This window comes from Pygocentrus nattereri, chromosome 24 (genome assembly GCF_015220715.1).
Source record: "Pygocentrus nattereri isolate fPygNat1 chromosome 24, fPygNat1.pri, whole genome shotgun sequence".
NCBI lineage: Eukaryota > Metazoa > Chordata > Actinopteri > Characiformes > Serrasalmidae > Pygocentrus > Pygocentrus nattereri.
This window is the reverse complement of record NC_051234.1, coordinates 4,381,485-4,409,349: the sequence shown is the minus strand read 5'-3', so window position 1 is coordinate 4,409,349 and position 27,865 is coordinate 4,381,485. Positions and strand designations below refer to the sequence as shown.

At 42.0% G+C, this 27,865-nt stretch overlaps 2 protein-coding genes across 2 annotated transcripts in view; both read left to right on the top strand.

The window, feature by feature from the left end:
* Positions 1 to 363: 363 nt before the first annotated feature.
* Positions 364 to 22,066, top strand: smg5 (SMG5 nonsense mediated mRNA decay factor). Its single transcript, XM_017708746.2, has 22 exons — positions 364 to 822; positions 3,692 to 3,790; positions 3,884 to 4,007; positions 6,948 to 7,104; positions 7,189 to 7,278; positions 7,488 to 7,577; positions 7,728 to 7,806; positions 8,091 to 8,216; positions 8,995 to 9,063; positions 9,233 to 9,444; positions 9,736 to 9,873; positions 10,552 to 11,397; positions 11,478 to 11,647; positions 11,867 to 11,942; positions 12,210 to 12,385; positions 12,920 to 13,078; positions 14,554 to 14,613; positions 16,152 to 16,311; positions 17,524 to 17,614; positions 18,791 to 18,865; positions 19,042 to 19,180; positions 20,832 to 22,066. Exons 1-22 carry the CDS (start codon positions 758 to 760, stop codon positions 20,913 to 20,915), a joined length of 3,285 nt encoding a protein of 1,094 aa, XP_017564235.1. The 5' UTR covers positions 364 to 757; the 3' UTR covers positions 20,916 to 22,066.
* A 3,922-nt stretch (positions 22,067 to 25,988) lies between these two features.
* Positions 25,989 to 27,865, top strand: part of paqr6 (progestin and adipoQ receptor family member VI) — a 35,263-nt gene continuing 33,386 nt past the window's right edge. The window contains exon 1 of the mRNA XM_017708745.2: positions 25,989 to 26,177. The gene's annotated coding sequence lies outside the window, so the exon portion shown is untranslated. The remainder of the gene's footprint in view (positions 26,178 to 27,865) is intronic.

Sequence of the window (27,865 nt, the reverse complement as noted above, 5' to 3'; positions counted from 1 at the left end):
AACTCATGGTCCTAAACTGAATCACTGCTTTTACTAAAGAACCCTTGAGGAACCACTTTTAGGTGTGTATAACGCTTGTCCTTGATGGGGGGGCAGGGGGGCTCTGTAGGGTTCCCACAAAGAGCTGAACAGACACGGCCATGTCTTGGTGGGCTATTTTCATCGCCTTCAGTATTCCTGTCTTTCCTGATCTGTAAGCGATGCTATTCCTCAACTTAATCCTACTCTGAACCGCGATGTGCCGCCGAGCAGCCAGAGGTCCCCATAACGTCCTCGTGTTGCTGTCGGTCTGTCTGCGGCCGCCGGGTCCCCACAAAGAGCTGAACAAACCCTCACACACGCGCGCTCGCGAACCCGCGCGCGCTCTCGCGATACTGGAGCGGTCGCTGTGGAAAAATGGCCGCTCACGGAACGAGTCCTGGATCGGGGAACAACATTAGAGTGAGCCCGGGGCGACACAGCTGACCTACGGCGAACCTGCGTCGGCCCAGCCCGTCCTCTCCAACTCTCCCCCGAGCGGATGGGTGAAGAGGCCCGATCCAAGGGGCGCGAGGAAGCACAGCGAGTCCGTTTAAGAGAGCGGAGGGAGCGGGACGCTAGCTAGAAAGCTAACGTTAGCTTAACGTTAGCTCGCTGGCTAACCCAGCCGAACCCAGACGAGCTAAAGCCCGAACCGTGTGGGGTTTTGTGGGCAGGCAGGCGGTCATTTTGCGCCAATAAAGCGAGACAAGGCAGCCGGAGCTTTATTACTGCTAGCATGAGCGGACCCGGACAAGACAGCGAGCCAGAGGCTAAAGTCCTTCACATTAAACGGCTTTACAGGTGAGTTAACAGGCCGACACACTGGAGGTAGCTGCCTAAAGCACTGGTCAGTCATATGGGCAGTGCTGGCTAAACCGCTGACATTCCTGTCAAACCATACCTGTGAGAACAGGGTTTCTAGTCTGCTGTCGGAGGGTTAGGGTTCTCCCCCTGCCTCTGCCTAAGGACGACAGTTTGGATTAAACCTGCTGGTTTGGGTTCATAACGGGAGCTGGCGTGAAGAGAACCTGCACCAATGTTTCAGGTCCCACGTGATAAAACGCTTAAGATGTAAACAAAGGTTTGGTGTGAAATGCTCCGTTCTAGAGAAACTCATGGAGTCAGTATCGTTGACAGTGATGATGATGGGAACCAGACGTCCAGACGCCTCTAAAAGCTCCCTCGCAGAAAGTCCCTGCATGAGACGGTTATAAACCCTCAGTCCGATGTCCGAGACGCTGCTTTGGCCTAAAACGATTGTCGATCCATTCATGCAGGACGTCGTAAGACAAAACGGTCCCTAAAATGTATTACTCCAGCTTTCCCACCGCTGTACTGACGTTAACATGACGTGTAAAAGCTCAGAGGACGTGTCTGTTCACTGTTGTGTTTGGATCGGTAATAAACTGGCTGTGTAGTTGACCTGGTGACTCTGGTTCTGATCACCACCACTGCAAAGTAATCCGAGTCTGTAGCTAATTTTCTCTGCAGCGTCCCGTTTCGTATCAGACCACCGTTAACGACATTGTTTACATCGTAGTGACACGGCTGAAAAATTGGTGCAGTTGCCCTTTAATGGTTGCTCTTAGAGACCACTAGATTCATGTACAGCACATTTAGATCCCAGTAGGAAGCCATCCAATTCCTCTAGAGTCACTCACAGGCCATCTGTTAAACCATTAGCATCCTTTACATTGTGATATCAAACCATCAAGAAAAGCCAGAATACGCTACACGACCCCCAGGAACCAGCAGCAATATTTATTGGGTTCTTTGTTTTTAGCAGAGATAGTAGCACATTTATAATCATTGGCCTATTTCATGCTTTGTGTGTTATGTAGTTCAACTAGTGGCACGTTTTTAGGTATTTGTGACGACCAAAGGTGCCAATGTAGATGAAAATGTGTCATTTTAATGCTTTTTTTATTACAGAAGTAGCCGAAAGATTTCTTACATATTAAGAAAAACATTATCTCTGCGTTTTTAGTCTGTGCTCTTAGCAAGTAGCTGCAGAGGAGCACATGTAATTGCCTCTCACATGGATCTGCTTTGGGTGCTAGTCTTAAATGAGCATGTTGGCGCTGATGGTAAGAGCTTGCACAATAACGCTTTTTCTTTTGTGAGTGGCTCCAACTAATCCTTAAAAACGGCAGAGCTTTAAAATAGCCTATTTTAATTAAAGCGCTCTGTTTAACTTGACGGTCCGAAAGTGGTCTATCATGCATAAACTGCTGTGGCTCTACTACCCCACGGGAAGAACTACACAGCTAACATCACCACGTCATACAGTGTCAGTGCGTTGTGTCAGGATAGATTTGCTGGATCAGATTTCTCACCCCCCCCCAGCATTTTCTGATACAGATACCCATCGATACTGCTGTGCCATCTCTACTAGTAGTTCAGTTTGTGACTGACTAGCTTAAAAACGCCAAATTCAGGGTTTCTTTACTCACTTGCTTTGTTGTTCACTATGTGAGCAGATTTTGTTTACAGTAAATAGCTGATATATGTGGCTTTTGAACCAAACAAAATGTATAAAAAGTCCAAAAGTATGTTTCTTGGCCGTTTTCACGTGAGCATGGAAGCTAAAGTTGAGGAGTAACTGTATAAAGAGAAACGACAGTCTCTGCTGCATGTCGGAGAGTGTGTGACTTATTCTGCCCCCTTTCCATCATGTGAACCCCTGGCCTTTCCCAAGGTCACAAAGTTCCAAGCATGAGGCCAAAAACAGTCCTGGTTATCTTATTAATCCGGCATCATCTGGACAAATAGAAACCGACCTCTCATTCGGGCAAGTTCAGAGTGTTTCCAATACAAGCTAGTATTTTTTGTCTGGCTAAGGAAATAATGAAGAAGTGGCGCCTACCAGCCGTCTGCTTTTGTGTGTGGTCTGCGTAACCGAAGACAGGCTGGTCTTCAGCTGCACAGGGAAATCATAAAAACATTACCCTGAAACAAAAGACACTAGCTGAACGTTTTGGGGGGGATGTGATCATCTCTGTTGATCATTTTGAAGGTTAGTGAGCAAAAGACTTGACGTGGACATTAAAGCTATTGCTGTAGTGATCCATCACAGGGAGGAGTAAGGCTCGACTGTCTTTAACACTTAAAAGTCTTTACAGCCCACAGATGAATTGGGTTCAGTTACCAGTTACTGCTGTAGGACTAGTGGAAGGCAGAGCGCATTTCAAGTGCAAGTTAGTCATTTTTTGCCGAACCTCTCAGTGCTAAGATTAGTCGACGTTCCCAATTGACTGACTCACTCATACGCATTTAAAGGTAATTGTGATTAGCATAATAGTGTTCAAGCTCCCAGGGAAGGTGACGTCTGCACTCAACCTCTGTGGCTGAATTGTGCAGAATTAAGACGGGAGTAAAATGTTAGTTGCGTCAAGAAATGGCTGCTTGGTGGATCGAAGAACCACAGTACAGAGAAGAGAACTTGTCTTTAAATGATTTAACACAGTCTTACATGATTTTGTCTTCTTTGGCATGATTTTCAGAAGGCCTGATGCTGGATTTCTCCAAGTCTTTGTCATAAATAGCACAAAGGGGGAAAATGTATAATCAAGGCCGTCTTTGTTCGACAAACCTGTTATTAATTTTGTCGTTTACGTTTCGCCATTCAGTTCATTTTGCCATTCGTCATTGGCTCTGCTTCTCTAATTAGGGCTGTGGTGGAATCTGTACACAAGCTGGATGTCATCATTGGTAGCAAGTCATCGTACAGGGAGGTCTTCAAGCCAGAGAACATCAGCCTGCGGAACAAGTAAATGATCTCGCTCTCAGTCCTTTTTCAGTTGTTGTTTAGTAAGCGTGAGTGGAAAAGAGGAGGCTTTCTTTAATCTGGTTCTCATTTCAGGCTGCGTGAACTGTGTGTGAAGCTGATGTTCCTGCACCCTGTAGACTATGGCCGCAAAGCAGAGGAGCTGCTGTGGAGGAAAGTCTACTACGAGGTCATCCAGGTCATCAAAACAAACAAGAAGGTACTGACTGCTCCTGTGGGGTATTCTGCTGGGAATGATCGTTGAATTGTATTATATGGTGATTCATTCATAGAATACAATCTCCTTTAGTGTTGAACTGGACTTCCAATTCCAATGAAGTTGGGACGTTGTGTAAAACATAAATAAAAACAAAATATGATGATCTGCAAATCCTTTTCAATCTATATTCAGTTGAATACACTACAAAGACAAGATATTTAATGTTCAAACGGATAAACTTTATTGTTTTTTGCAAACATTCACTCATTTTGAATTTGATGCCTGCAACAAAAGACTGGGAAAGTTAAGGAATGCTGAAAAAACACTGTTTGGAACATTCCACAGGTGAACAGGTTAATTGGAAACAGCTGAGTGTCATGATTGGGTATAAAGGGAGCATCCCTGAAAGGCTCAGTCGTTCACGAGCAGGGACGGGCGAGGTTCACCACTTTGTGAACAACTGCGTGAGCAAGTAGTCCAACAGTTTAAGACCAACGTTTCTCAACGTGCAATTGCAATGAATTTAGGGGTTTTATCATCTACAGTCCATAATATCATCAGAAGATTCAGAGAATCTGGAGAAATCTCTGCAAGTAAGCAGCAAGGCAGAAAACCAACATTAAATGCCTGTGACCTTCGACCCCTCAGGCGGCACTGCATTAAAAACCCACATCATTCTGTAACGGATATTCCCACATGGGCTCAGGAACACTTCAGAAAACCACTGTCAGTGAACTCAGTTCGCTGCTCCATCTACAAGTGCAAGTTAAAACTCTGCCATGCAAAGCGAAGCCACATATCAACACCACCCAGAAACGCCGCCGGCTTCTCTGGGCCCGAGCTCATCTGAGTTGGACTGATGCAAAGTGGAAAAGTGTCCTGTGGTCTGTCGAGTCCACATTTCAAACTGTTTTGGAAATCATGGACGTCGTGTCCTCCGGGCCAAAGAGCAAAAGGACTGTTCAGATTGTTATCAGCGCAAAGTCCAAAAGCCAGCATCTCTGATGGTGTGGGGGTGTGTGGGGGTAACTGGCACATCTGTGAAGACACCATTAATGCTGAAAGATACATACAGGTTTTGGAGCAACATCTGCTGCCATCCAAGCAGCGTCTTTTTCAGGGACGTCCTGTTTATTTCAGCAAGACGATGCCAAGCCACGTTCTGCACGTGTTACAACAGCGTGGCGTCACAGTAAAAGAGCGCGGGTACTAGACTGGCCTGCCTGCAGTCCAGACCGGTCTCCCATTGAAAATGTGTGGCGCATTATGAAGCGCAAAATACGACAGCGGAGACCCCGGACTGTTGAGCAGCTGAAGCTGTACATCAAGCAAGAATGGGAAAGAATTCCACCTTCAAAGCTTCAACAATCAGTGTCCTCAGTTCCCAAACGCTTATTGAGTGTTGTTAAAGGAAAGGTGATGTAACACAGTGGTAAACACGCCCCTGTCCCAACTTCTTTAGAACGTGTTGCAGGCATCAAATTCAAAATGAGTGAATATTTGCAAAAAACTATAAAGTTTATCTGTTTGAACATTAAATATCTTGTCTTTGTAGTGTATTCAATTGAATATAGTTTGAAAAGGATTTGCAAATCATCATATTCTGTTTTTATTTGTTTTACACAACGTCCCAACTTCATTGGAATTGGGGTTGTATGAATGTAGCTATGCAAGTAATGGAAGCTGATTCCCCACCAGTTGACACCATGTATATTGTATACCTTATTCATTATAGACTTGCTTATACTGACACTGTGTGGCCCTTTTCACACATAATCTGGTGTATTACTGCCATAAAATACTGCAAAAAATCAGAGACCAGCCTTCATTTATTTTGAGTCAGATTGGCCATTTAGTACAAGCCACTTATTTTTCAGAGGATAGTTCTGAGGAGATTAGATATGAAATAACCACTTGAAAAGTCAAAGGACAATAATTGAATGAACAGGAATTTCCGATACTCGAGTTCACGTATTATCAAAAGCTAAAGAGCAGGACTGCCCTAAATTGGCCTATGAGGACATTACATTTGGCGAACCATGTTTTATCCAAACCCCATCACCTCACCCAGTGAAAGAACAACTTTTTACTATATGTAACCTAATAAATTCTCATTTTATATTTAAAATTGTTTTTGAAATAGTGTAGTATTATTATAAAAAGAAGAGAGAAAATTTTATCACAGAAATTGCTCGTGTTCTCAGAGTTCAGACCAACATGACTGAATGTGTTTCGGATTAATTGGATTGCGAAAAGCAGAAAATGCAATGAAAATACTTCTAAGACTGAACTGTAGATTTCTTTGAAAAAACTCAAAGCAAGACTCGCAAAAAGAATGGAGGTTGTAATAAGGGCAAAGGGCATATGCATAAATAATAAATAAAACACTTTTATGTATGTAGTTGTTGAGGCTTCTGTTTAATTTTCTGTTTTCTGCTATAACTCATACTTTCACTGGAAATGATGTAAATACGGGTCTGAGTTTTGCACAGTACTGCTTCATGCTTGGAGTCTTTAAATGTTATTTTACCGGGAAGCTCATGTTCACATTTGCCATGAAAGTCCCAGTAAACAGAATATGATGTGTTCCGTGTGAAAAACACGCTTCCCCACATTTTTTATTTCGCAAAAAAACATGTCACTGTAAAAACAAAAACATCTCAGAAGTGTTTCTCTTTGCCAGCGATACTCTTTGCTTTTTCGCAGTAGAAGTTCCACTTGAGGAAACTGACCGTTTGTGTGTAAAAGCAGCAGAAGTTGAAACATTGCTGTATTTTCCTGGTAATAAATCGGCCTTCGTTTATACGTGAGGCCTCCCAGTAATTTCACCTGAATTACTTAGGAGTGGTAGTAGACCACTGAAGCGTGATCTTTCTCCGTTTCTGCAAGTAATACTTAGTTTCTTCATCCTCCCTTCTTTGTCTCTTCCCCTCATTACAGCACATCCACAGCCGTAGCGCTCTAGAGTGTGCCTATAGGACTCACCTTATTGCTGGAGTGGGCTTCTACCAGCATCTCCTGCTTTACATCCAGTCCCACTATCAGCTGGAGCTACAGGACTGCATCGACTGGACACATGTAACCGACCCCCTCATTGGTAAGACCCTGTCACCCACACTCTGATATAATGATGGCGTTTTTGCGATGAAAGATAACCTGAATGTGTTATTCATGTTTGCAGGTCGTAAGAAACCTGTGTCTGCTACTCCTAAAGAGATGGAATGGGCTCAGATGGCTTGTCATCGATGTCTTGTATATCTGGGTGACCTCGGTAAGTCCTTTGCAACTGACAAAGAAAACGTACACATGATTTTACAAGCTAGAGGTGGCTTTTAGCACACACTTGTGTTGTGTGTCTTTAGACTTGTTAGAAATTCACTCCGTGTCTCCCTGTGAGCAGTGTGATTATTTAATCATTTTTTATGCAAGCTGTGAAAAAATCAAAGAACATGAACAGAGCTGTGTGAATTTTGTGTCCAGCACGGTACCAGAATGAACTGGCTGGCGTGGAAGCTGAGCAGCTGGCTGAGCGCTTTTACCACCAGGCCCTCTCTGTCTCGCCCCACGTAGGTGAGTGAGGTCATCCCTTCTGTTTTTCATCTGTAGGGATGTGCAGATGTACAGATGTGCGGGGAAACAAAGTTCATAAGCTGTAATTATCTCTGAACTGTGGTGCTATTTATCAGCCTTAACCTTTAGCTGTTGTTGTGTTCTTCACAGGGATGCCTTTTAATCAGTTAGGTACACTAGCTGGAAGTAAATTTTATAATGTGGAAGCCACCTACTACTACCTTCGCTGGTGAGTGATACTTTAGCACTTTTTTAGTGCATTTTCACTGTCAGCGCAATATTTCATTCAGCCTCAGGGGGGCACTGTAACCTAACTATACTTAACTACAATGAAAATATCTTTAGAATAGCAGATAGAGATTGCACACCAAGCTGGAATTGAAGTCAGACTACTGAAAATTTATGACACCTAAGGTTCTGTTTGGACTTTACATTCCATGTGATCTGATTAAAAACAAATGCTTGTCACGATCTTAGAGAAAACACGTCTAACCTGCTTTTCTTGTTGAACAGTATTCAGTCGGAGACTCCCTTTGAGGGAGCGTACGGAAATCTGAAGCGTCTGTTTGACAAAGCAGCCAAGATGTACCACCAAGTAAAGAAGCAAGAGTTGAAGAAGCTCTCGCCATCACGCCAGAGGTTAGCTTTCACGCCGTGCAAGCAAATAAAGATGAAAGCAGCATCTGGACCTAGCGACTGTAGCGTTCAGGAGGCATGCTTTCCTCATGCCAGTGTACCAGACGTGTCACTGTGTGAAATTTAATTAAGCTTAAATAAGCAACAATCGTCTGGCATGTTGCTGTAATAGCTAATCACCTGAAAATCAGAGTTATTAAAGTAATTTTATTAAACCCCTTATTCTCCAGGGTGTATTTTTGTTTTTCCTTTTGAATTTAAATGACCAAATCGTAATCAGTAACTGCATGAAATAAATGTACATTTTTATTTTATTTATTAAAAAAAAAAATCCCCTCAATTTAACAGAAAATTTGTTTTGTGATCACACACATATCGTTTATATCCTTACAACTTACTGCTGAAAGCCAAAAATCTTAGATGCTCTTTGTATTCATTTATAAAAGTAATGTTTCCAGAGCAGATCACTGAAGAGACGCCGTCTGTTTATAGTTTATAGCCCAGATTTGTGGGTCGAATTTCAGTAGAAAAAAAAAATTGTGAATTCAGCTTCTTCTAAGTGTTTAAAATTACATTACCCATCTTTTTGACTGGAAAGAAGACGGTTGCAGACTCATACGACACCCACCTTCTGAATGTAGCTTATAAAATATGAACTTTATGAAGAATGTGACAATGTGTTTTGAAACAACTGGTGGTCTTAAGGAGCTGAAGACATCATTTTGTCACATAATTTGATTGTTTTCTATGTCAAAATAACTTTTCTTTATTAAAACCTCAGATCAAAAGACATCAAACGACTCCTTGTGAGCTTCATGTACCTCCAGAGTTTACTGCAGCCCAAGAACAGGTAAGGCAGCATAGTGTGTGTTTATTATATATATTTTGACCATTTGTCTACCTTGGCAAATGGACTAAATTTTTTGTATAGGGGGCAAGTATGTTTTCTTTGCACTAGGACCTATAAGATCCCTATTACAGCAGTATCTATAGTCATGATATCTCCTTTCTGGTTGCAGTGTGATAGAAACAGAGTTGACCTCACTATGCCAGTCAGTCCTGGAGGACTTCAACCTGGTGCTGTTCTACCAGCCCACACCTAGCCATGGCAGCCAGCCTGTCAGCGAGGAAGAAGACGACCATGATCAGGCCTGCACCATGCTGCCTGACAGCCTGGTCTTTAAGATGGTGGTGATCTGCCTTATGGTGGTACACAGCCTAAAGAGAGGAGGTGAGTCCATAGGGATGTGAAAATGAGAGGTGGCTGTGATTGTGTTCTTGACGTCAGTGTGAATATGCTTCTTTTAGAAGTTTTGTGTAGAGAGTGAAAATAGCGGGCATGCACATTCAGATTGAATGTACTTGATGGTTGGTGGTTAGAATGTATGATTGGCCCTCATTATTCCACTCATGCTGTTCCAAGAATTGCAGAATTACCTGCGGTCATGTGCTAATGCATGCCACATTTTCTCTCTTGCAGGTGAAGCACTCTTTTGTTAATAAATTGTTCTTTTCATTTCAGGTTCTAAGCAGTACAGTGCCTCCATTGCCTTCACACTAGCACTTTTCTCTCATCTTGTGAACCATGTCAATATCCGGCTACAAGCTGAACTTGAGGACGGAGAGAGTGAGGTCCCACCCTTACGCACTGACAACACTGGTGAGAAAACAAGGAAAAACATCAAATGGATCATCAGTTTTATTTTCTAGGATTGAATATTCATAGTCTGGATGCAACCATAATGTGACAGGGCTGAGCAATACTGAGAAAAATTTGACATGGCAGTATGATATATATTGCAATATCAGTAAATACAGGCATTATCATCAGATGATTGGACTGATTTTGTAGGGAAAGTAACGATACAGGGGAATAACATTAGCATGGTCAGCTAAAGCATTTGGGAAATGGAAACTGAAACTGGCGAGCAGTGATGCTGTAATAAACAGTGCTCTCACAATATTCATAAACTCCAATTGATTGAGCTTTAGTTTGTTTTGGCTTTTTTTTACATCAGTAACAGAAGCTGTCTGGCTAACCTACATTTTTAACATTGATTTTCTTTACATTATTTTGATCATTTACATTTCAGCTGTGTGAGTGACACACTCAATAAAAATAACAACAGAGCACTGCCATGTCTATCATGAAGTGGATTTCAGACAGGCAATTACAGGGTTAATATTACTAGTTATCAGGTTTTTAATTAAAATCATGTAATTGTTTATTAGTTAAATCAATTAAATTATTAGAATGGTGCTTCGCATCAGTAAAACTTGAAACGTTGTGTTATTGGTACTTGCGTTCAAGCTGTTGTAATCTGCTCTTCTCCTTAAGATGATGCAGATGTCAGGGAGCAGGCTGGCACACTTCCTTCAGGAGAAAGAACCCTCCAGAATGGTTCACTGGAAGAGGAAGACGATGATGACGAGGAAGATGAAAACAATGAAGACAGGTCAAAAAGGGAGAGGAGGGGAGCAGCATCTAAGAAAGTGAAGAAAAGGGAGGAAGAGAAGCAAAAACAGAAGAGGAAGTATACGCGTTTGTCTATGCTCCGGCGTCGACGTTGTGCCCGCGATGAGGATGAAAGTGACCTGAGTGAGGGCTTTGAGAGTGATGAAGAGGAGGAGGAAGAACACGGAGGACCCACAGATGGGCTAGGGGTCTGTAGGCCCCCGGCTAATTCTCTGGGGAAGGAGGCGCGGAGCAGAGAAGGAGCCTGGGAAAGTGGCTCTGAGGAGGAAGAGGAGGGAGGAACTGCCTTTGATGTGGAAACCGACTCGGACATGAACAGCCAAGAGTCACGCTCTGACCTGGAGGACATGGAGGACACTGAGAGCCCAGCACAGGAACAGCAGCAGCAGGAAGAGGATGAAGAAGAGCATCAGCCACAACAGCAGCCGCCCCAGGACGAGCGCTCTACCCCCCCAGTCAGCAACGGGCCTTTGCTGTCCAGTGATCCAAGTATTAGTAGTAACCTGCAGGCCATGTCCTCACAGCTCTTCCAGGCCAAGCGCTGCTTCCGCCTTGCCCCCACCTTCAGCAATGTGCTGCTGAGCCCCCCCAGTGCCTCTAACCCTGCTCCTGACACAGATCCCGCCCCCTTGCAAGAAGCCACGCCCCCTCCCGGAGACTTATCTGGCAGTGCTACTCCAGAAATTGCAAATGGAACCAGTGACAATGGTATGTTGATTTTTGCTCTGTTTGTTTTTCATCGCGTTGTGTTTTCTGAGCTTCTTTAACCTTCTTCCTTATTATTTCAGATGTTGAATCTGACACAGAAGACAGCGAGGACAGTAACCAGTCATTTCACAGTGAGAAAACGCTGTCTGAGAGACTTGAGATACTGACCAATCAGGGCCTCATTCAGGTTGTGAAGGTCTTTGTGGATTGGCTGAGGACAAATACCGACATCATTCTTATGTGTGCACAGGTATAGCAGCCTGGCATTAATACATTATTTAGGCTACATGATGGTTTTCATAAACGATGTCATGCAGTATTGTTTGGAGTCTCCCCCCTCCTACCAACCGCCAGAATAATCAATTATATTAAAATATGAAAAATATGTTGTGATAACATTGTTGATCTTATCACCCAGCCCCAGTTTCTGTGTTTGGTTGTAGGCTTATTGCATTCTGTCTATTCCCAGAGTTCTCAGAGCTTGTGGAACCGCCTCTCTGTGCTACTAAACCTACTGCCTGATGGAAACAAGATGTTAGAAGCAGGTTGGTTAAGACTCAAGTTATCTCCATTCTGCAAAAGTTTGTCTTCATTCTATGAAGATTTATTCCTGTCTGAGAACCTACATGCATGTATTTTATTCGTAAATCTTAATTTTGTTTTAATATGTTCGTTCTCAACCAGGGAAAAGCTGCTCGTTTGAATTGTTTAGTGAGCTTGCAACTTTCCATTAAAGGTTGTACATAAATATGGTGACCCATGGTGTCTTGCTTTTTCATGTGCACTGCAACTCCCGTTTGACTGTTTGGCAGAGTTGGGGCTGAAGAAGGAGGTGAGGGAGCTGGTGACGGAGAGCGAGCAGCCTGATCTGGTGCAGACAGTGCTGCTGCCGGAGGACCAGGCGCTGCGGCACCTTCCCGCACTCAGCCTGGCCCACCGCAGACTGGATTTCACCAGCCATAGACCCAGCCTCAGCCCCCTGCAGGAGGTATGACCCTCACATATACATCCCGGCCTAACTTTGGGTTTATTAATAATCCTCTTACTATGACTGTGAAAAATGCATCAGTGAGCCACGACACAGCGATACGAAGGTCGTGATTCCAGTGCACGGATTTTAGAATGTCAGAATTGGTTATAATCACTTGTTTGTGCACTCATTACATTATTTTATGGCCAAAAATAAATCCTCAGTCTCGTTTCCAAGAATCGCTTGGCATGTTTCTTTATTGTTTGTTTTCTTCTGCTATGTAAATTAATCCTCCAGTCACATTTATATAATCACTGTATTTTTAAACATTATTTGTAGTCAGACTAAAATAATCAAATTCGGTCGTCATGATGAAATCAAAGATATATGCTCCGAATTTCTATTCTAACTATTGTGTGTTTTATTTTGTTTATGGCTAAGCGTTAATTAGGACTAGCACTCAGATAATTTGGATGGAAACGTTAGCTGGTAATGCCCTGCCTTGTAACATTTTGTATTTAAAATTTTTTTTTTCTGTCTCCATGGTGCCAGTGTGTGGTGCGCTTGTGCTGCATTCGAAGCTTTGGCCACTTTCTCACTAATCTCCAAGGCAACGTGTTGCACTTCAATCCAGAGGCCGGCATTTTCACCAGCATCAGCCAATCGGAACAGGAGAACTTGGTTCAGCAGGCAAAGGCCCAGTTTCGCATGGTAAGCGAAGGGCTGATCCAGTTTGACCACTGCTGTTTTACTAACTCCTGACTGCTGCAAACACTGTCACATGCTGCACATTTTGTGTTTTTCTTTGTGTGTGTGTGTGTGTGTGTGTGTGTGTGTGTGTGTGTGTGTGTGTGTGTGTGTGTGTGTTTACTCTCAGTTCAGTCAGGACACTCCTTCCATAACAAGCTCACTCAGTAGATAATTATAATTATTGTAAAAATTCATTGGCTCCTTGCTGTTTTCTTCACAGGGCTGATTTGAGGTGGTGTTGGAAGGAATGATATTAACTGGTTCAGTAACTGGTTGATGTTTGCTTGTTAACTGGTTTGCTTTTTTGCAACTGTGAGTGCAATATGTACACGGGACCATTTCTGTTTGGTCTTTTTCAGAAAGAAGATACCACAGCTCACCCTTTGTTTTTTTTCTGTTGGCTTTTGAGAGAGGGAATTTTTCCAGTTTTCTCCCCAATTTGCTCCCCAATTTAGTCATATCCATTTCCACTCACTAGTTGGAACTCACGATCGCGCAATACCACTAGTGCTAGGAGGTTGAAGGCATACGGTCATTCAGCCTTCAGTGGTTTAGTGCCACCTACTCACGCTGTACATGGAGTATTTCAGGATTGACTGATCAGAGCTTGTTTACATGAAATGTCACCGCAACAAAAACAAAAGATAAAAGAGGTTGGAGAATAGTCGTGCAGCAACAAAAGAAAAAAAAAAGAATTATGATTGTTATTGGAACATAAAACCAAACAAATGGGGGGGGGGTTAAATGCATGAAAAATGTAGCATAGGAAACCTTTTAATATCAAAAGCTCTCTGCAATTCATTCTTATCAGAAATATTACCCCTGTATAATGTTTTCTGAGAACTCAGAATCTGTTTTTCTGAATCTTAATTGCCTCTGGGCCTGGTCTACAATGTGGAAACAACTTATGTAAATTAAAAGAACAAAGCCCTGAGCTATAAGACATGAATCTATAGTTGAAGCAGTGCCACTTACTTAGAGCACCAATAAATGATGGGGTACACAGGCCTGTGGAGAGGAGAGCATGTTCTTTCATACAGCCTTGCCATATTTGTAAGGTTTTCTTGAGTGTCTGATGTTGCTAGGCAACCACGCTGCCCTTACGGGGTAGAACAAATGCTGATTAAAGTGCTGCCTTGCTGTTCGGGAGCACCATCAATAAAGCTGGCAAGGCTTTAGAAACCAAAAATGATCCGTTACTAGGCATTGATTGGGAACTTGAGCAAAGTAAATGTACTTTTGAGGAGACGCTAGATTCTGGAAATGCAGTCCAAACTTTTCCATTATGTCTAGATCCCCTTTGTCTCTGAAATGCTTTCTTTTCTTTAAGGGCTCATGAAAATTAAAAAATTAAATGGACAAGCCTCAGGTCAGTAGGGCTCATCGTTGGTAAACTGACCTCGTGTTTTTTTTGTTTTTTGTTTTTTTTTGTGCAGGCTGAAGAGGAGGCACGCAGGAACAGGCTCATGCGGGACATGGCACAGCTGCGTCTGCAGGTTTAATTCCAATACTTAATAATATTAGTAACAAACCCAGTAGTTAAGAAACCGTTTTGGTCATATTTTGAGCTGCAAATATTGAATCTTTAAATTTTTGAATATTCCATAAGGATATTGAAAGCTCAAGTTTAGAGCTGGGCCATATGACTGAAATATAACATCACAGTATTTCAAGAACTTTTCACAAGACGTCATGATTTTTTCACTTGTGATGTATTTTATCATATGATGATAAACATGGTCATACTGCCCAGCCCTACATAAGATTATCATATAAAATTTTATAAAATATATATGATAGGTTTTTAAGCCACTTAAAGGCCAGAACATGCACAAAATCTAAGACATGCCAGTCTGAATGCCAGGTGCAGTCTGAATAAGTTACGCAGCACACTGTCATTTATTTTTGGAAATAAATGCAACTTCATGCTATCCAGCAGTTGAATTCCAGCTCTACCAGATTTTCAAAAGTTCTTCGTTGTGAAAACATCCAAAGCATTGAAATGTCTCTAAAAACTACATCACAGAAAGTTATGAAATAGAGTATTTATGCACATGCTGGTGAGGATTTGGCCTTAAAAAGTATTTTTAAAATCCATTTAGGGTAAAGTTACATGCAGGGTAATGTAAGGAAAAATGATACCCAAAGAAAATATATTTTTCAGATTTAGCTTCAAAATTACATGTAAAAACTAAAGACATTGTGACATCTGGTTCCTATCACTAAAATTGTAATGAAAGTCTTAGGTTAACCATTTTTTATAAAGTAAATCAATCTTTTTATATATATATATATATATATATATATATATATATATATATATATATATATATATTATTTTATTTTATTTTTTTTTATTAGAATGACTTGGCATAATTTTAATATATGAATTACTGGATGTTCTTGAATGTACACACCCTAATCCGGGGGTGTCAAACTCAACCACTAAAGGAGCCATAATAAAAAATCTCAACAAATCTGTGGGCCAGCTGTTTTTTTTTTGTTTTTTTTTTAAACATATTTTTTGCTTAACATTTTTCCATGACCTGAAACTACAGCAGCAAAGATAGCCACTGTATAATTAAACAATTAAAAAATACATTTCAATAAAAATGATCTGTTTTATGTAAAACAGTAGGCTACATTATTTACAGATAACTGTTAAACTTCTTTAAAATTCCCCAGGGTTTTTTTTTGTTTGAACCAGAGTCCAGGCATCTTTTTGTGTAACTGCTGGCCTATAGATTGTTGTTGGGAAGGGGGCCGTAATTTTACAGCCCGAATAGGATTGTGCCAAAGGCCTTGTGTTTAACACATGTATTGGTTTTGAAGTGAGGCAGAAACTGTGGCTTCTAATGTTTCTTAATGTTGACCTTAGTTCAAACCGTAGGCCAGTGTCTAAATTAGTACATTTTATTTTTAATCTCTTACTGTGAAAATCTTACTACTAGGACATAGTTCAGCGAACTCATGCCCTGATCATTATAAGTCAGTACAGTCTTGGCGTGATGCATCTCTCTGTTGACCACTGCAGTTGGAGGTGTCCCAGCTGGAAGGCAGCCTTCAGCAGCCCAAGGCCCAGTCGTCCATGTCCCCGTACTTAGTGCCTGACGCATCTGCTCTCTGCCAGCACCTAAACCTGCTTAGACAGCTGGCTGCCAGTGGCTGCTTCATCATCATCATCCCTCGCACAGGTTAGAAGCTTCACCGTTTTATCTTACCCTCATGAGTCTGCAGTTTAAATTCATAGATGTAATTACAGCTGTTTAGTTGTTACATGTTAAGCAGGTATGTTACCTACTCAAAAGGCTGTCACTTATGTTTTAGTTAATAATTGTCACATAATACAATTAACAATTTAGCTGATTTTATTTATTTATTTATTTATTTATTTATTTATTGTTGTATGCAGCTATTAAAGTACATGCCTAAAGTGGCCAAATAAGATGGTATTGCTTTCCAGCAGTGCCATTTACTGCTTTCTTTTATTTACATTTATTTGCCTTAATCCAGCACACTTAATCCTTTTAACTTGTATGATTGTGTGATCTAATGACTGCAGTCAGCTGAAATAACTGCTGGGTGTAGTATTCTGATGCTGTCGCAATTGCGCAGCCCCATTTTGGTAGGCAGTATCAAGTTCATTCAGCAGTGCTGTGGCAATTTGTGATGAGAAGTCAAAGCCATAACTAAAGCAGCAAAGGCGAAAAACATGTTTATTTTTGAATATATTTTTTAAGTGTATTAACTGATATATTTGAGTGCCTTGATTTTTTTGCCTTATATTTGACTTGATTTTATTTGATTTGTTGCTGCAGCGATAACACATACCTGACAAAAAGCTGAAATCTAATCTGCTGCATTACCAGCGCCCCGTCCCAAACCATATACTACCACACTAAATCATTTGTAAAAATAATATGTACACCATAAGTGTACTCATTAGTGTAGTTGAAGTGTGTGGTTTGAGACGCAGCTTTCAATCAGCCAGTGAGACGAGTTCAGCAGCTGCTCTGCTGTGGATTGGACTTCAGCCTTCTGCAGGGTTGTGGCTGTAGTAACAGCAAGGAGACGAGCTCTATCAGGGCACAGTCAGAGTTAAAGCTTCCCTACTAATGTGGCAACGTGGTGGTCTTAATGACACAATCGAATACAATTAATTAGGTGTTTATGGAGTAATTGTGATAATCGCAATTGGAGTGCAACTATCTTTCTTTTTCTTTTTCTTTTTTTTTTTACTTTTTATTGACTTTTTTATATTTTATATTTGACTAATTGATTTTATATTTAACTTTAGTGATTGCACAAGTAATATATGTTTAATGTAAGTTTTTTTTTGTACTGTTACACCAAAAGACTTCACAGGTGTGTGCAACTGACTGAAATGGTCTGTTCTTTCTCATCAGTGATCGATGGACTTGACGTCCTGAAGAAAGAAAATCCTGGTGCAAGAGATGGCATCCGTTTCCTAGAGTCTGAGTTTCGGAAAGGAAACCGGTAGGAGTACCTCAGTGCTATGTGTTGTGGTATTTATTGATTGATTGATTGTGTGTTTTGGTTCTGCATTCAAGCATTTCTTTTTTTGATTATCAGTTCTGTTTGAATGTCTATGTGTAAGTTTTGCAGACATGAGGTTAAACCTAGTCCTGGACTACTTTTCCTTTCAGTGCAAATTCTCTGTTCAGAATGCTGTGTAGTCCAGGACTAGGCTGAATCCCTGAATTCCTGTCTGGGAAACAGACGCCACAAGACATACTTACATTTAATTAGGCTGACACAAGAACGCTAATGTGTAACTTTAAAAGGGAGCACATTCAAAAATGTTAGCAGGGAGTGAAAACCATTAAGAATTGGTTAATCCTATTGGTATGTGTACACTCTGTCTTTTTGCTGCCACGTAGTACTGCGCTGGATCACTGCTCACCACTGGTGGGCAACTCTGTGATGTTTTCTGTTATGGAAGTGAAAGACAGGAAAAGGAAATATTTAAGATATGTCTGGAAAGTAAATAAGTAAATAATGTGATGCACTTAACTGTTTGGTTTTTTTGTGTGTGTTACATCAAAGCTTGCAATGAGAATAAACTGTATTTTTATGATTTTTTCCTGTCCTATGCCGACTTTATAATGTGCATCGGTTGTCCATTTATGACCTACCAAGTTAGCTCATTTAAAAAAGACTCGAAAGCGAAATACCTTGGCAAATGATGGATATGATTTAAAAAAATTTTGAACCATATGAAAAGCTTAAACTTTATCCAGTTCTTCCAAATTGTCGCTTGATTTAATAGTTTTATCCAAACCCTCCAAATGGTCAATTCTCAGTTATGTAAAAAGAATTTGAATTCCTTAATGCCTTTTAAAGTTTTTATAAAACATTCAACGCTGGAGCACGACTGGCTAAATGTGGTGTCCGGACTCTTTTGCATGAAGAAGTCAACTAAACCAGTTTTCTGCCTGATGTGACTGATTTCGTGACTGGCTTCCACTTTTTTTTTTTTTTTTTTTTTTTTTAGCAACGCTGTCTGAATTTCATGAGGATTAAAGAACCTTCCCGTCCTGCATACCTGCTTGATAACAGCAGATATTGTTTTCACTGTGTTTTAAGCTGCCTTCATTCAGCTATCTGTTGTCCCCTTCCTTGATGTGTCTTCATTTCCTGTCTGTGCTACAGATATATCCGCTGCCAGAAAGAGTCAGGGAGGAGCTTTGAGAGGGACAAGCTGAAAAGACAGGACATTGAAGCCTGGTGAGCCTGAAACAAGTTTTAATGACCTGATTTTTGACTTTTCAAGTGCTGCAAGTGATGTGCCCAGTTTTTTCTGTAAAGTATGATTCAAAGGGAGCTTTGCAGTTTTCCATGAAATCCAACATGAGCTTTCGGATTAGGGTTGTTTTTATGTATTTATAAATGTTTTGTTTCAGGCACCTTTACAAGATGGTAGACAGCTGCCGTCAGCTGACAGGCACTCAGAACAGTGGAGATGAAGACACGGCTGGCATGGTGACCATTCTGACCGGACACACACTCACGGAACTGGCTGAGAGATCAGCCCCAATGAAGGTTTGTCGGTTTGTGGAAGGGACCAGCCCAGAGCAGTAGTGCTGCTAGTGCTGAAGCGTTTAGCTGTGGGATGCCAGCGCTGTGCGTGCTCTGCTTCATACATGCTAAATTGGGTGGCATGTGCAGCTGTCTAAAAGAAAAAAAGATCTCTGGATGTCTGTCTACCTGCCTATTTTTAGAGGCTCTAGAGGGTTGACACATAATTAGCGTTGTAGTCAAGACCCCGAAACTCAGGCCAGATCCAAATCCAATTTAAACTGTGGCCGGAGCTTAGATAACGCTATTGTAGTAACACTAATACAGTCCAGTTAGTGCTGATCAGTACTGCAGGATGGTCCAGCTGATATGACCGTCCCAGGAGTCTCTAAAGGATCTTCTACTGTGCAGGAAAGTGCAGAGGAACTAAAAGCTGGGCATTTCAATCAAATTCAATATTTAAATTTGTAAAATATTATTCTAAAAATATAAAAAATACAAATTTGACTTGGGTCTACAGTCAAAATCTAACAATTGGCAAGTAATTGATATGAAAATGAAAAATACTGATCAAAAACGTTTGTTCCTTTTGCTCTCCACTGGTCAACACAGACTCTTTCAAACAGGTTCGGTCAGTAGCAGATCAACACTGAAACTCGGAACATGCGTTCTTTATAGTCTTTAGCTTACGTGAGTTTTAGCAGTAACCGATTTAGTTCAGTGTAAAAGGCAATCGCATTATTAATTTGGACTTTATTATTTTTGGATAATTAAAAAAATCTATATTTTACATCTCCTTTTGAAAGTTGTGCTCTAAACGTGTGTGTGTGTGTGTGTGTGTGTGTGTGTGTGTGTGTGTGTGTGTGTTAGACCCTGCTGGGGTTTATGCTTGTTTTTCTCCAAATAAGTGACTTTCCTGCTAATAGCATCCTCTGCCTGAGAAATTGCAGAGGAAGCGCACCCATTCTGCTGCAGCTGTGATTTCTTATTCTGTTTTTAGTTTAATGATTTTTTTTTTTTTTTTTTAACATTTACTGTTCTAATGTTACTGCGAACATGTGCATTCATGAACTTCTTCTGGTGGAGATTAATGCCAGCTTATGGGCTAATAGCTCTTGCTGCTGGAGAAGGTGTGCTAGAATGAAGCTGCTGCACCATTTAGGGTTGACCAGAAATTTGAATAAGAAGCTTCAGGATAGTCAGAAAGTGCTAACAAACTTATAATAATAATAATAATAATAATAAGAAGAAGAAGTTACATTTATATAGCGCCTTTCACAAACCCAAGGTCACTTCACATAGCAATGCTATAAAGTACTATATATTTTCCTCGTGTTTTAGTGTTTTGGTATTAATGGCCCAAATTGAAGGCCTAGCTCTAGCCATGGTTCGTCACTGGATATCACATGATGTTAGGAACCACATTAGCAAGTCTATTTTAAACTACTTGGCTTAGCGCGGATTGTGGAAAATGTGTGATAATTTAGGCATGCAGTGCTAAATGCAGGGGCATTTGTTATTAGCTGTGTTAGCCTTGTAGCTGCAGTGTAAACTTTAGATGCCAAATATTTCTTTGCCTGAATATCTGAGGTAAAAGGAAAATTGTGCTTCCGTGTTGGTTTGTACTGAAGTTTGCCGTATGGTTTAACACGGCCCTCTTGTTTCTTCTTCACAGTCGGCCATCCAGGCAGTGGCAGCGGCAGGCATGGAGCTGAAGAACATTGTGGAGTTCTACCGGCAGTGGAAGGAAATGGGCTGAAAGAGGCAGAGGGACAGGGGACCAGCCCGGCGCTCAGCTGATCACACATTCACTCCCTCTCTCTTTCTCTCTCTCTCTCTCCCATTCTATTACTCTGTCTGTATCTGCGTCTCCAGGATTATTACAAAAAAAAAAAATCTAACTACTTGAGGATGGAGAGATGGAAAGATTGAGGGTACATACGGAGAAAGGGATGGTCAGAGGCATAGGGGCTTAAACATGAAAGCAGTGGCTCCTCGACCCCAACATAGTAGGAAGAAAACTCCTGAAGGGTTGGAGGAAGGTAGGGAGATGCGACACTGGTTTAAGTGTGCCTGGTTTTACTATAGCCAGGTGTATACTGATGAAGTGAGTATATACGTGTGGCGAGAGAAATACGCAACACATGCATACACACACACACACACACACAACAAACCGATAAGTATAAATATATAGAGCAAGGTTTCCACTTTAATTTCCTCCTTTTCCTGTGTTCTTGTTGAGAGGGAGTTGTGTTTAACTGGTAGGATGGCAGCAAGGACAGGGTAACCACAGAGCAAGAGCACTCATCCCTGACCGGAAGAGCAAGGCCATTGAATATTAGGTCTTTTGCTAAATTCACAGGGACTCTTGGCTCCTGAGTTCACAAAGGATTCAGATCATTGGATGTACATTTTTTTTTTTTTTGGATGGTTTTTCTTTCCTACGTGGCTGCTTTTTTCTTTTGTTTTTTGCTGTGTTTTTTTTGTGACTAATGTATTGTGTTCATCTGTATATGAAAAGGATGGATTATGTAAGGCAGATGGCTGGTTTTATTTGATTTTATTTTTGTATGTTGTATTGTATTATTGCTTTTGTATGCTGTGCTGAAGTCACGGGAACGACCGCGGCCTCGTAGAAGCCCAAAAGAAGTTCCGATCATCCTCCATCTCATACTTTCATTAGCTGTTAAAGGTGGGGTGTAGCGAGAGTCATCTGGCCCCGATCATGACTCCAGCCTTTATTGCTAACATACGTGAAGGTAGTTTTGTTCAACTCTAAACATGAACTTCTCGCCCGTTTACCATCACTATCCATAGTAGTTGTTCCGTACTGCACAGTGCTAAGGAAATCAGTGTATGTGTGAGGCCATGCATTAAACAATAAAAGATGAAAGAAATCTCATGGAACAAGTTGTGGAATACCCTCCTTTTTGCCAGTGTTGTGGTACTGCTTGTGTTTTGGTGTTGCTAAGCAGCAGATACACCACGAGTGGATGGAGCAGAAGCATTTTTTGAGAAATTTTCTCCACCAACCAACAGAAAGTGGATGAATATGATGTTATCTTGATAAAACATTGACAAATCTAATGCTCCCCTGTTTAAAACACAACCTCAGTCCCATGGGACTGGGGTAGCTATCACTAACACTAATAGCATACAAAAAGCCTCCCTTTTCTCAAGCCGACCAATCTCGCATTGTCCAGTTAGCTTAACTAGGTCCCTGTGTCCCCATCCCCTCAACACTATTCTAGTCTCGTGCCCTCAACTGTTCTGGGCCCTCTGCCCGGATCTCATCATGGCTCTGGCTCCTATGTCACCCAGTCAAAAGATGGTCAGGCTTTGCCCTACTTTTGGGGGCAAATTACTCTCATCGTTGTCCCCATGCCCAGATGAACCCAGCAGCTTCAGAGGAATGGACAAAGGAGGATTTAAAAAAAAAAAAAGTTTCACCAGAAAATGTACCCTGACCAATTACCTGTTTGTGTTATCACAAGCATGCATAATAGGAGATATTTAACAAAGTCAGATATAATTACAAAACATTTAAAATCAAACTACGATTGTCTTTACCGTTACAAATAAACCTGGGACTTTCTCAGTAATTACCTTCATTACCAATGAATATATTGACTCTTTTATGCATATTGAGTTGCAGGTATCGTGACGTTTGACAGTGCTGTTTTTACTCACCTGAAAATTTGCTCCAGGCCTTAACAGGCTGAACTGAAGAGGCCCCAGGATTGGGTCCTGAGGCACACCAAGTTTTTGTCCTATAGCTTCCGACACCCGTCCGTTTCCTCATACACATGTTTCGAAGTTTTTGAGATACAGTAATATTTACTTGTTCTGCATGAACAACTGAAACTTCATGGTTTATCAGTAAGAATGTTATAGCCAGCTTTTATAGCCTGACCATGCTAACGCTCCTCTCCCATTTTCAGAGAAAAAGCCCTTGGCAGTCTCAGAAGAATGCTTTCTGAAGAGCAGACTACATAGCATGTAGAGGAAGATGTAGGAAGAGTGTTTCTTGACCCTGCTCTTCTGCTGTCTTGGACGCAGCAAGGAGAGCGTTATGAATGGACCTGTAATTACTGTAATTAAAACCTACCTAATTTAAACCTTAGTATTATTATAGCAGGCTGGAAATACTCCTTCCTTAATTTACCTATTAATAACATAATTATAGGGGCAATAAATAGTGCCAGCAATTCCATAAACAACCTCAACGTTTTCTGAATTATAAATTTAGTCATAATGTGTCCAAGCCATACATATTTTTTAGTTGATGTATTTTTCGGACTACTTCTAATGTGTACTCTAATGCATATTCAAGTCGTTTAAGTTAACATGCAGCTCCTTTGAGCACCTTCTGGTGAAGCTACAGGCGTCTACAGTGTTGATCAGTACAGTTACGCAGGCCTCTGTTGTTCACAGGTCATAGAGTAGAACGATTTTTTAAAATTAGTTTCTCATTGAATAGAATAGCTCAAACAGCTTTATAATGAAATGATTACAGTTACAACAAAAACAATTACGTTTTTATACGCTTTCCAATTTGATAATTGATTTGACCCCTCAAGCATGCTCATTAATGACCTTTGAAAGTGCTTGTGTGGTCAAGACCAAATACTCAGTGACTTGATTCATTCCGTTTTCAAGAATGATACCTGTAATAAACAGGTTATAAAGTGCAGAGCAAAGCGTTTACGTCACTTCATTTTCACTGGGCGAACAAATGACCATTATAACGTCTTAATGACCTCGTCAGCCTGTTGGTGGCACTGAAATGATCAGTTCTCCACAAAACTTCACTGCAAGGACAGAGTGACACGTTTCTATAGCAGTTACTGCTCTAAGTTATAACAGTTTCAGCCTCTATAACATCTCCCTAAGTTGACGTAGGGATTCATATATTGTGGCCAAAAATGACACTGTTTTGGTCACAAAACGAGGTCACGCGTTACTATATCGAGGCCATGAATGGAGGACATAAATTACACTGCTCAAAAAAATAAAGGGAACACTCAAATAACATCCTAGATCTGAATGAATGAAATTCTCATTGAATACTTTGTTCTGTACAAAGTTGAATGGGCTGACAACAAAATCACACAAAAATCATCAATCGAAGTCAAATTTATTAACCAATGGAGGCCTGGATTTGAAGTCACACACAAAATTAAAGTGGAAAAACACACGACAGGCTGATCCAACTTTGATGTAATGTCCTTAAAACAAGTCAAAATGAGGCTCAGTACTGTGTGTGGCCTCCACGTGCCTGTATGACCTCCCTACAATGCCTGGGCATGCTCCTGATGAGGTGGCGGATGGTCTCCTGAGGGATCTCCTCCCAGACCTGGACAGTCTGTGGTGCAACGTGGCGTTGGTGGATGGAGCGAGACATGATGTCCCAGATGTGCTCAATCGTATTCAGGTCTGGGGAACGGGCGGGCCGGTCCATAGCTTCAATGCCTTCATCTTGTAGGAACTGCTGACACACTCCAGCCACATGAGGTCTAGCATTGTCCTGCATTAGGAGGAACCCAGGGCCAACTGCACCAGCATATGGTCTCACAAGGGGTCTGAGGATCTCATCTCGGTACCTAATGGCAGTCAGGCTCCCTCTGGCGAGCACATGGAGGGCCCTCCAAAGAAACGCCACCCCACACCATTACTGACCCACTGCCAAACCGGTCATGCTGAAGGATGTTGCAGGCAGCAGATCGCTCTCCACGGCGTCTCCAGTCACATCTGTCACATGTGCTCAGTGTGAACCTGCTTTCATCTGTGAAGATCACAGGGCGCCAGTGGCGAATTTGTCCATCCTGGTGTTCTCTGGCAAATGCCAAGCGTCCTGCACAGTGTTGGGCTGTGAGCACAACCCCCATCTGTGGACGTCGGGCGCTCATACCATCCTCATGGAGTCGGTTTCTAACCGTTTGTGGAGACACATGCACATTTGTGGCCTGCTGGAGGTCATTTTGCAGGGCTCCTCCTGTTCCTCCTTGCACAAAGGCGGAGGTAGCGGTCCTGCTGCTGGGTTGTTGCCCTCCTACGGCCTCCTCCACGTCTCCTGGTGTACTGGCCTGTCTCCTGATAGTGCCTCCAGCCTCTGGACACTACGCTGACAGACACAGCAAACCTTCTTGCCACATCTCGCATTGATGTGCCATCCTGGATGAGCTGCACTACCTGAGCCACGTGTGTCCGTCTCCTGCTACCACGAGTGTGAAAGCAGCACCAACATTCAAAAGTGACCAAAACATCAGCCAGAAAGCAGAAAGGTACTGAGAAGTGGTCTGTGGTCCCACCTGCAGAACCACTCCTTTATTGAGTGTGTCTTGCTAATTGCCAGTGATTTCCACCTGTTGTCTGTTCCATTTGCACAACAGCTGTGAAACTGATTGTCAGTGTTGCTTCCTAAGTGGACAGTTTGATTTCACAGAAGTTTGATTTACTTGGAGTCATATTGTTGATTAAGTGTTCCCTTTATTTTTTTGAGCAGTGTATTATATCAAGTCCACAGATGAATATTTCGAGGCCACGCCTTATTAAAATATAATAACCATGTCGCCTTCAGGGGCTCCGTATGTTAGTACTGCGTTATAGTAGCTCCTGTAGTAAACCTTTAAGGTTCTAACAGGAGTCCTGTAGAACCTCGAACCGGGGTTCCAAAGCGGGCTGAAAGCAGAGGTTTCTCCGCAGCTTTGTGCTCGTCCCGTCTCCTGACTGAGAACAACAAAGCTCCTTTCTTGCGCCTGTCCAATGGGGACAGTGCGAGGCAGTGAGAGGCAGCCCGAGGGAGGGCAGCCCGTGGGAGGGCCGGAGCCGCTGTTTTCATTCCTCTCCGCTGGAATGCCAGCAAACGGGCTGCTGCTGGAGTTTAGCTTAGCCATGGAGCTTTAGCCAGAGCCGCACATTCACCCCAAACTCAGAAAAGAGCCGGATTTCAAACTGGAGACGCCACCACCCCGACTGAGAGGCACAAATGATCTCATAGACAATATCAGATCAAGAGGTTTGGGCTTTTCCTCCATTCTGGCTGTTGAGGTTTTTTGTTATGGCTTAACTGAACTTGAAGTGCAGCTGTTGTACAGCAGCGCTGCTCTGAGACAGTGGACAGTGCATCTGCAGTGGACTGAGACTGTCCTCGGCCTGCGGGTGAGCTTTCAGCTTGTCTTTGCTGTCGAAAGACTTGAGGAGCCTGAACGATTTAACGTACACTTCCAAATCCCCGAGATCCCCAAGTGCTGAAGTAACACCTAGTGTTGTTCAGTTAAAGGGCAACCCCGGCGATTTTTCCAAATTTCTGCATAATTAAAGAGTTGAGATGTAAGCAAAGTCATTCCGAGCGGTTTGGTGTGGAGTGCTTCATTCTAGAGAAACGTACAGAGTCAGAGCTGTTCACAGTTGTGGTGAATGGAACCAGGCGTCCACCTCTAAAAGCTCCCTCACAGAAAGTCGTTACATGAGATGGTTATGAATGGCCTGATGTCTGAGACGCTGTTTTATGATACAGTTTTTAGTATAAAACATATTTTAATCAGAAGGAAGGGTACAAGAAGGGTCTTGTCTTGAGAGGTAGAATGACTGAAGACATAGTACCAGGTAAAGAGCCGAGTAACTTATAGAACCGCAGTGGAACGTCTTAGTACATCCAGCGTGTATCAGCATTAGGAGCTGAAGTCTTTCAGGCCCTGTTCTTCTCTAATGGGTCATTTTGGTCTAAAATGCAGGTGCTGAAGCTCCAGCATACAACGTGTGCCAAACTGCAAAGCAGTGCAGATGAAGTCACCAACACAACTTAATAAAGTTAACCACAAAAATGAAATTAGTACATAAATGTTAGCGACTAAAACAGAACTGAAAAAACAAGATTGATTATAAATACAGCTGAGCTGAAGCAGAAGAAGATACTCAACAGTTTATTTATGCTCAAGCTCAACCTGAACACCGTATAAGTGTTAGAGGGGAACTCCACCTATTTTCCTGTTTCTGCGCAATTAAACAGTTATAATGTAAACTAAGCGCTCTGTTTGATAGAAACGTACCCAGTCTGAAGTATTCACAGTGGTGGTGATAGGAACCGGACGTCTGAAGACTAAAATCTGTGCTGCCTGAAACATTGTTCTATGACAGTTTTGAGATGATGTTTTGGTTTAAAATGTACTTTATGTTGCCAAAAGTCTTCACTCATCCATCCAAATCATTGAATTCAGGTGTTCCAATCACTTCCATGGCCACAGGTGTATAAACTAGGCCTGCAGACTGCTTCTACAGACATTAGTGAAAGAATGGGTCGCTCTCAGGAGCTCAGTGAATTCCAGCGTGGTACCGTGATCGGACACCACCTGTGCAGTCGTGAAATTTCCTCACTACTAAATATTCCACAGTCAACTGTCAGTGGGCTTATAAAGTGGAAGCGATTGGGAACGACAGCAACTCAGCCACAAAGTGGTCGGCTACGTAAAATGACAGAGCGGTCAGCGGATGCTGAGGGTCATATTGTGCAGAGGTCACCGACTTTTTGCAGAGTCGATCACTACAGACCTCCAAACTTCATGTAGCCTTCAGATCAGCTCAAGAACAGCGTAGAGAGCTTCATGGAATGGGTTTCCATGGCCGAGCAGCTGCATCCAAGCCTTACATCACCAAGCGCAATGCAAAGCGTGGAATGCAGTGGTGTAAAGCGCCGCCACTGGACTC

Bases quoted from the DNA above. Each gene is read 5' to 3' on its own strand.
- smg5 (XM_017708746.2), top strand. From the start codon at position 758: ATGAGCGGACCCGGACAAGACAGCGAGCCAGAGGCTAAAGTCCTTCAC. The intron at 9,064-9,232 runs GTAAGGCAGCAT...TTCTGGTTGCAG, and splicing joins TTACTGCAGCCCAAGAACAG to TGTGATAGAAACAGAGTTGA. The intron at 13,079-14,553 runs GTAAGCGAAGGG...TTTTTTGTGCAG, and splicing joins CAAAGGCCCAGTTTCGCATG to GCTGAAGAGGAGGCACGCAG.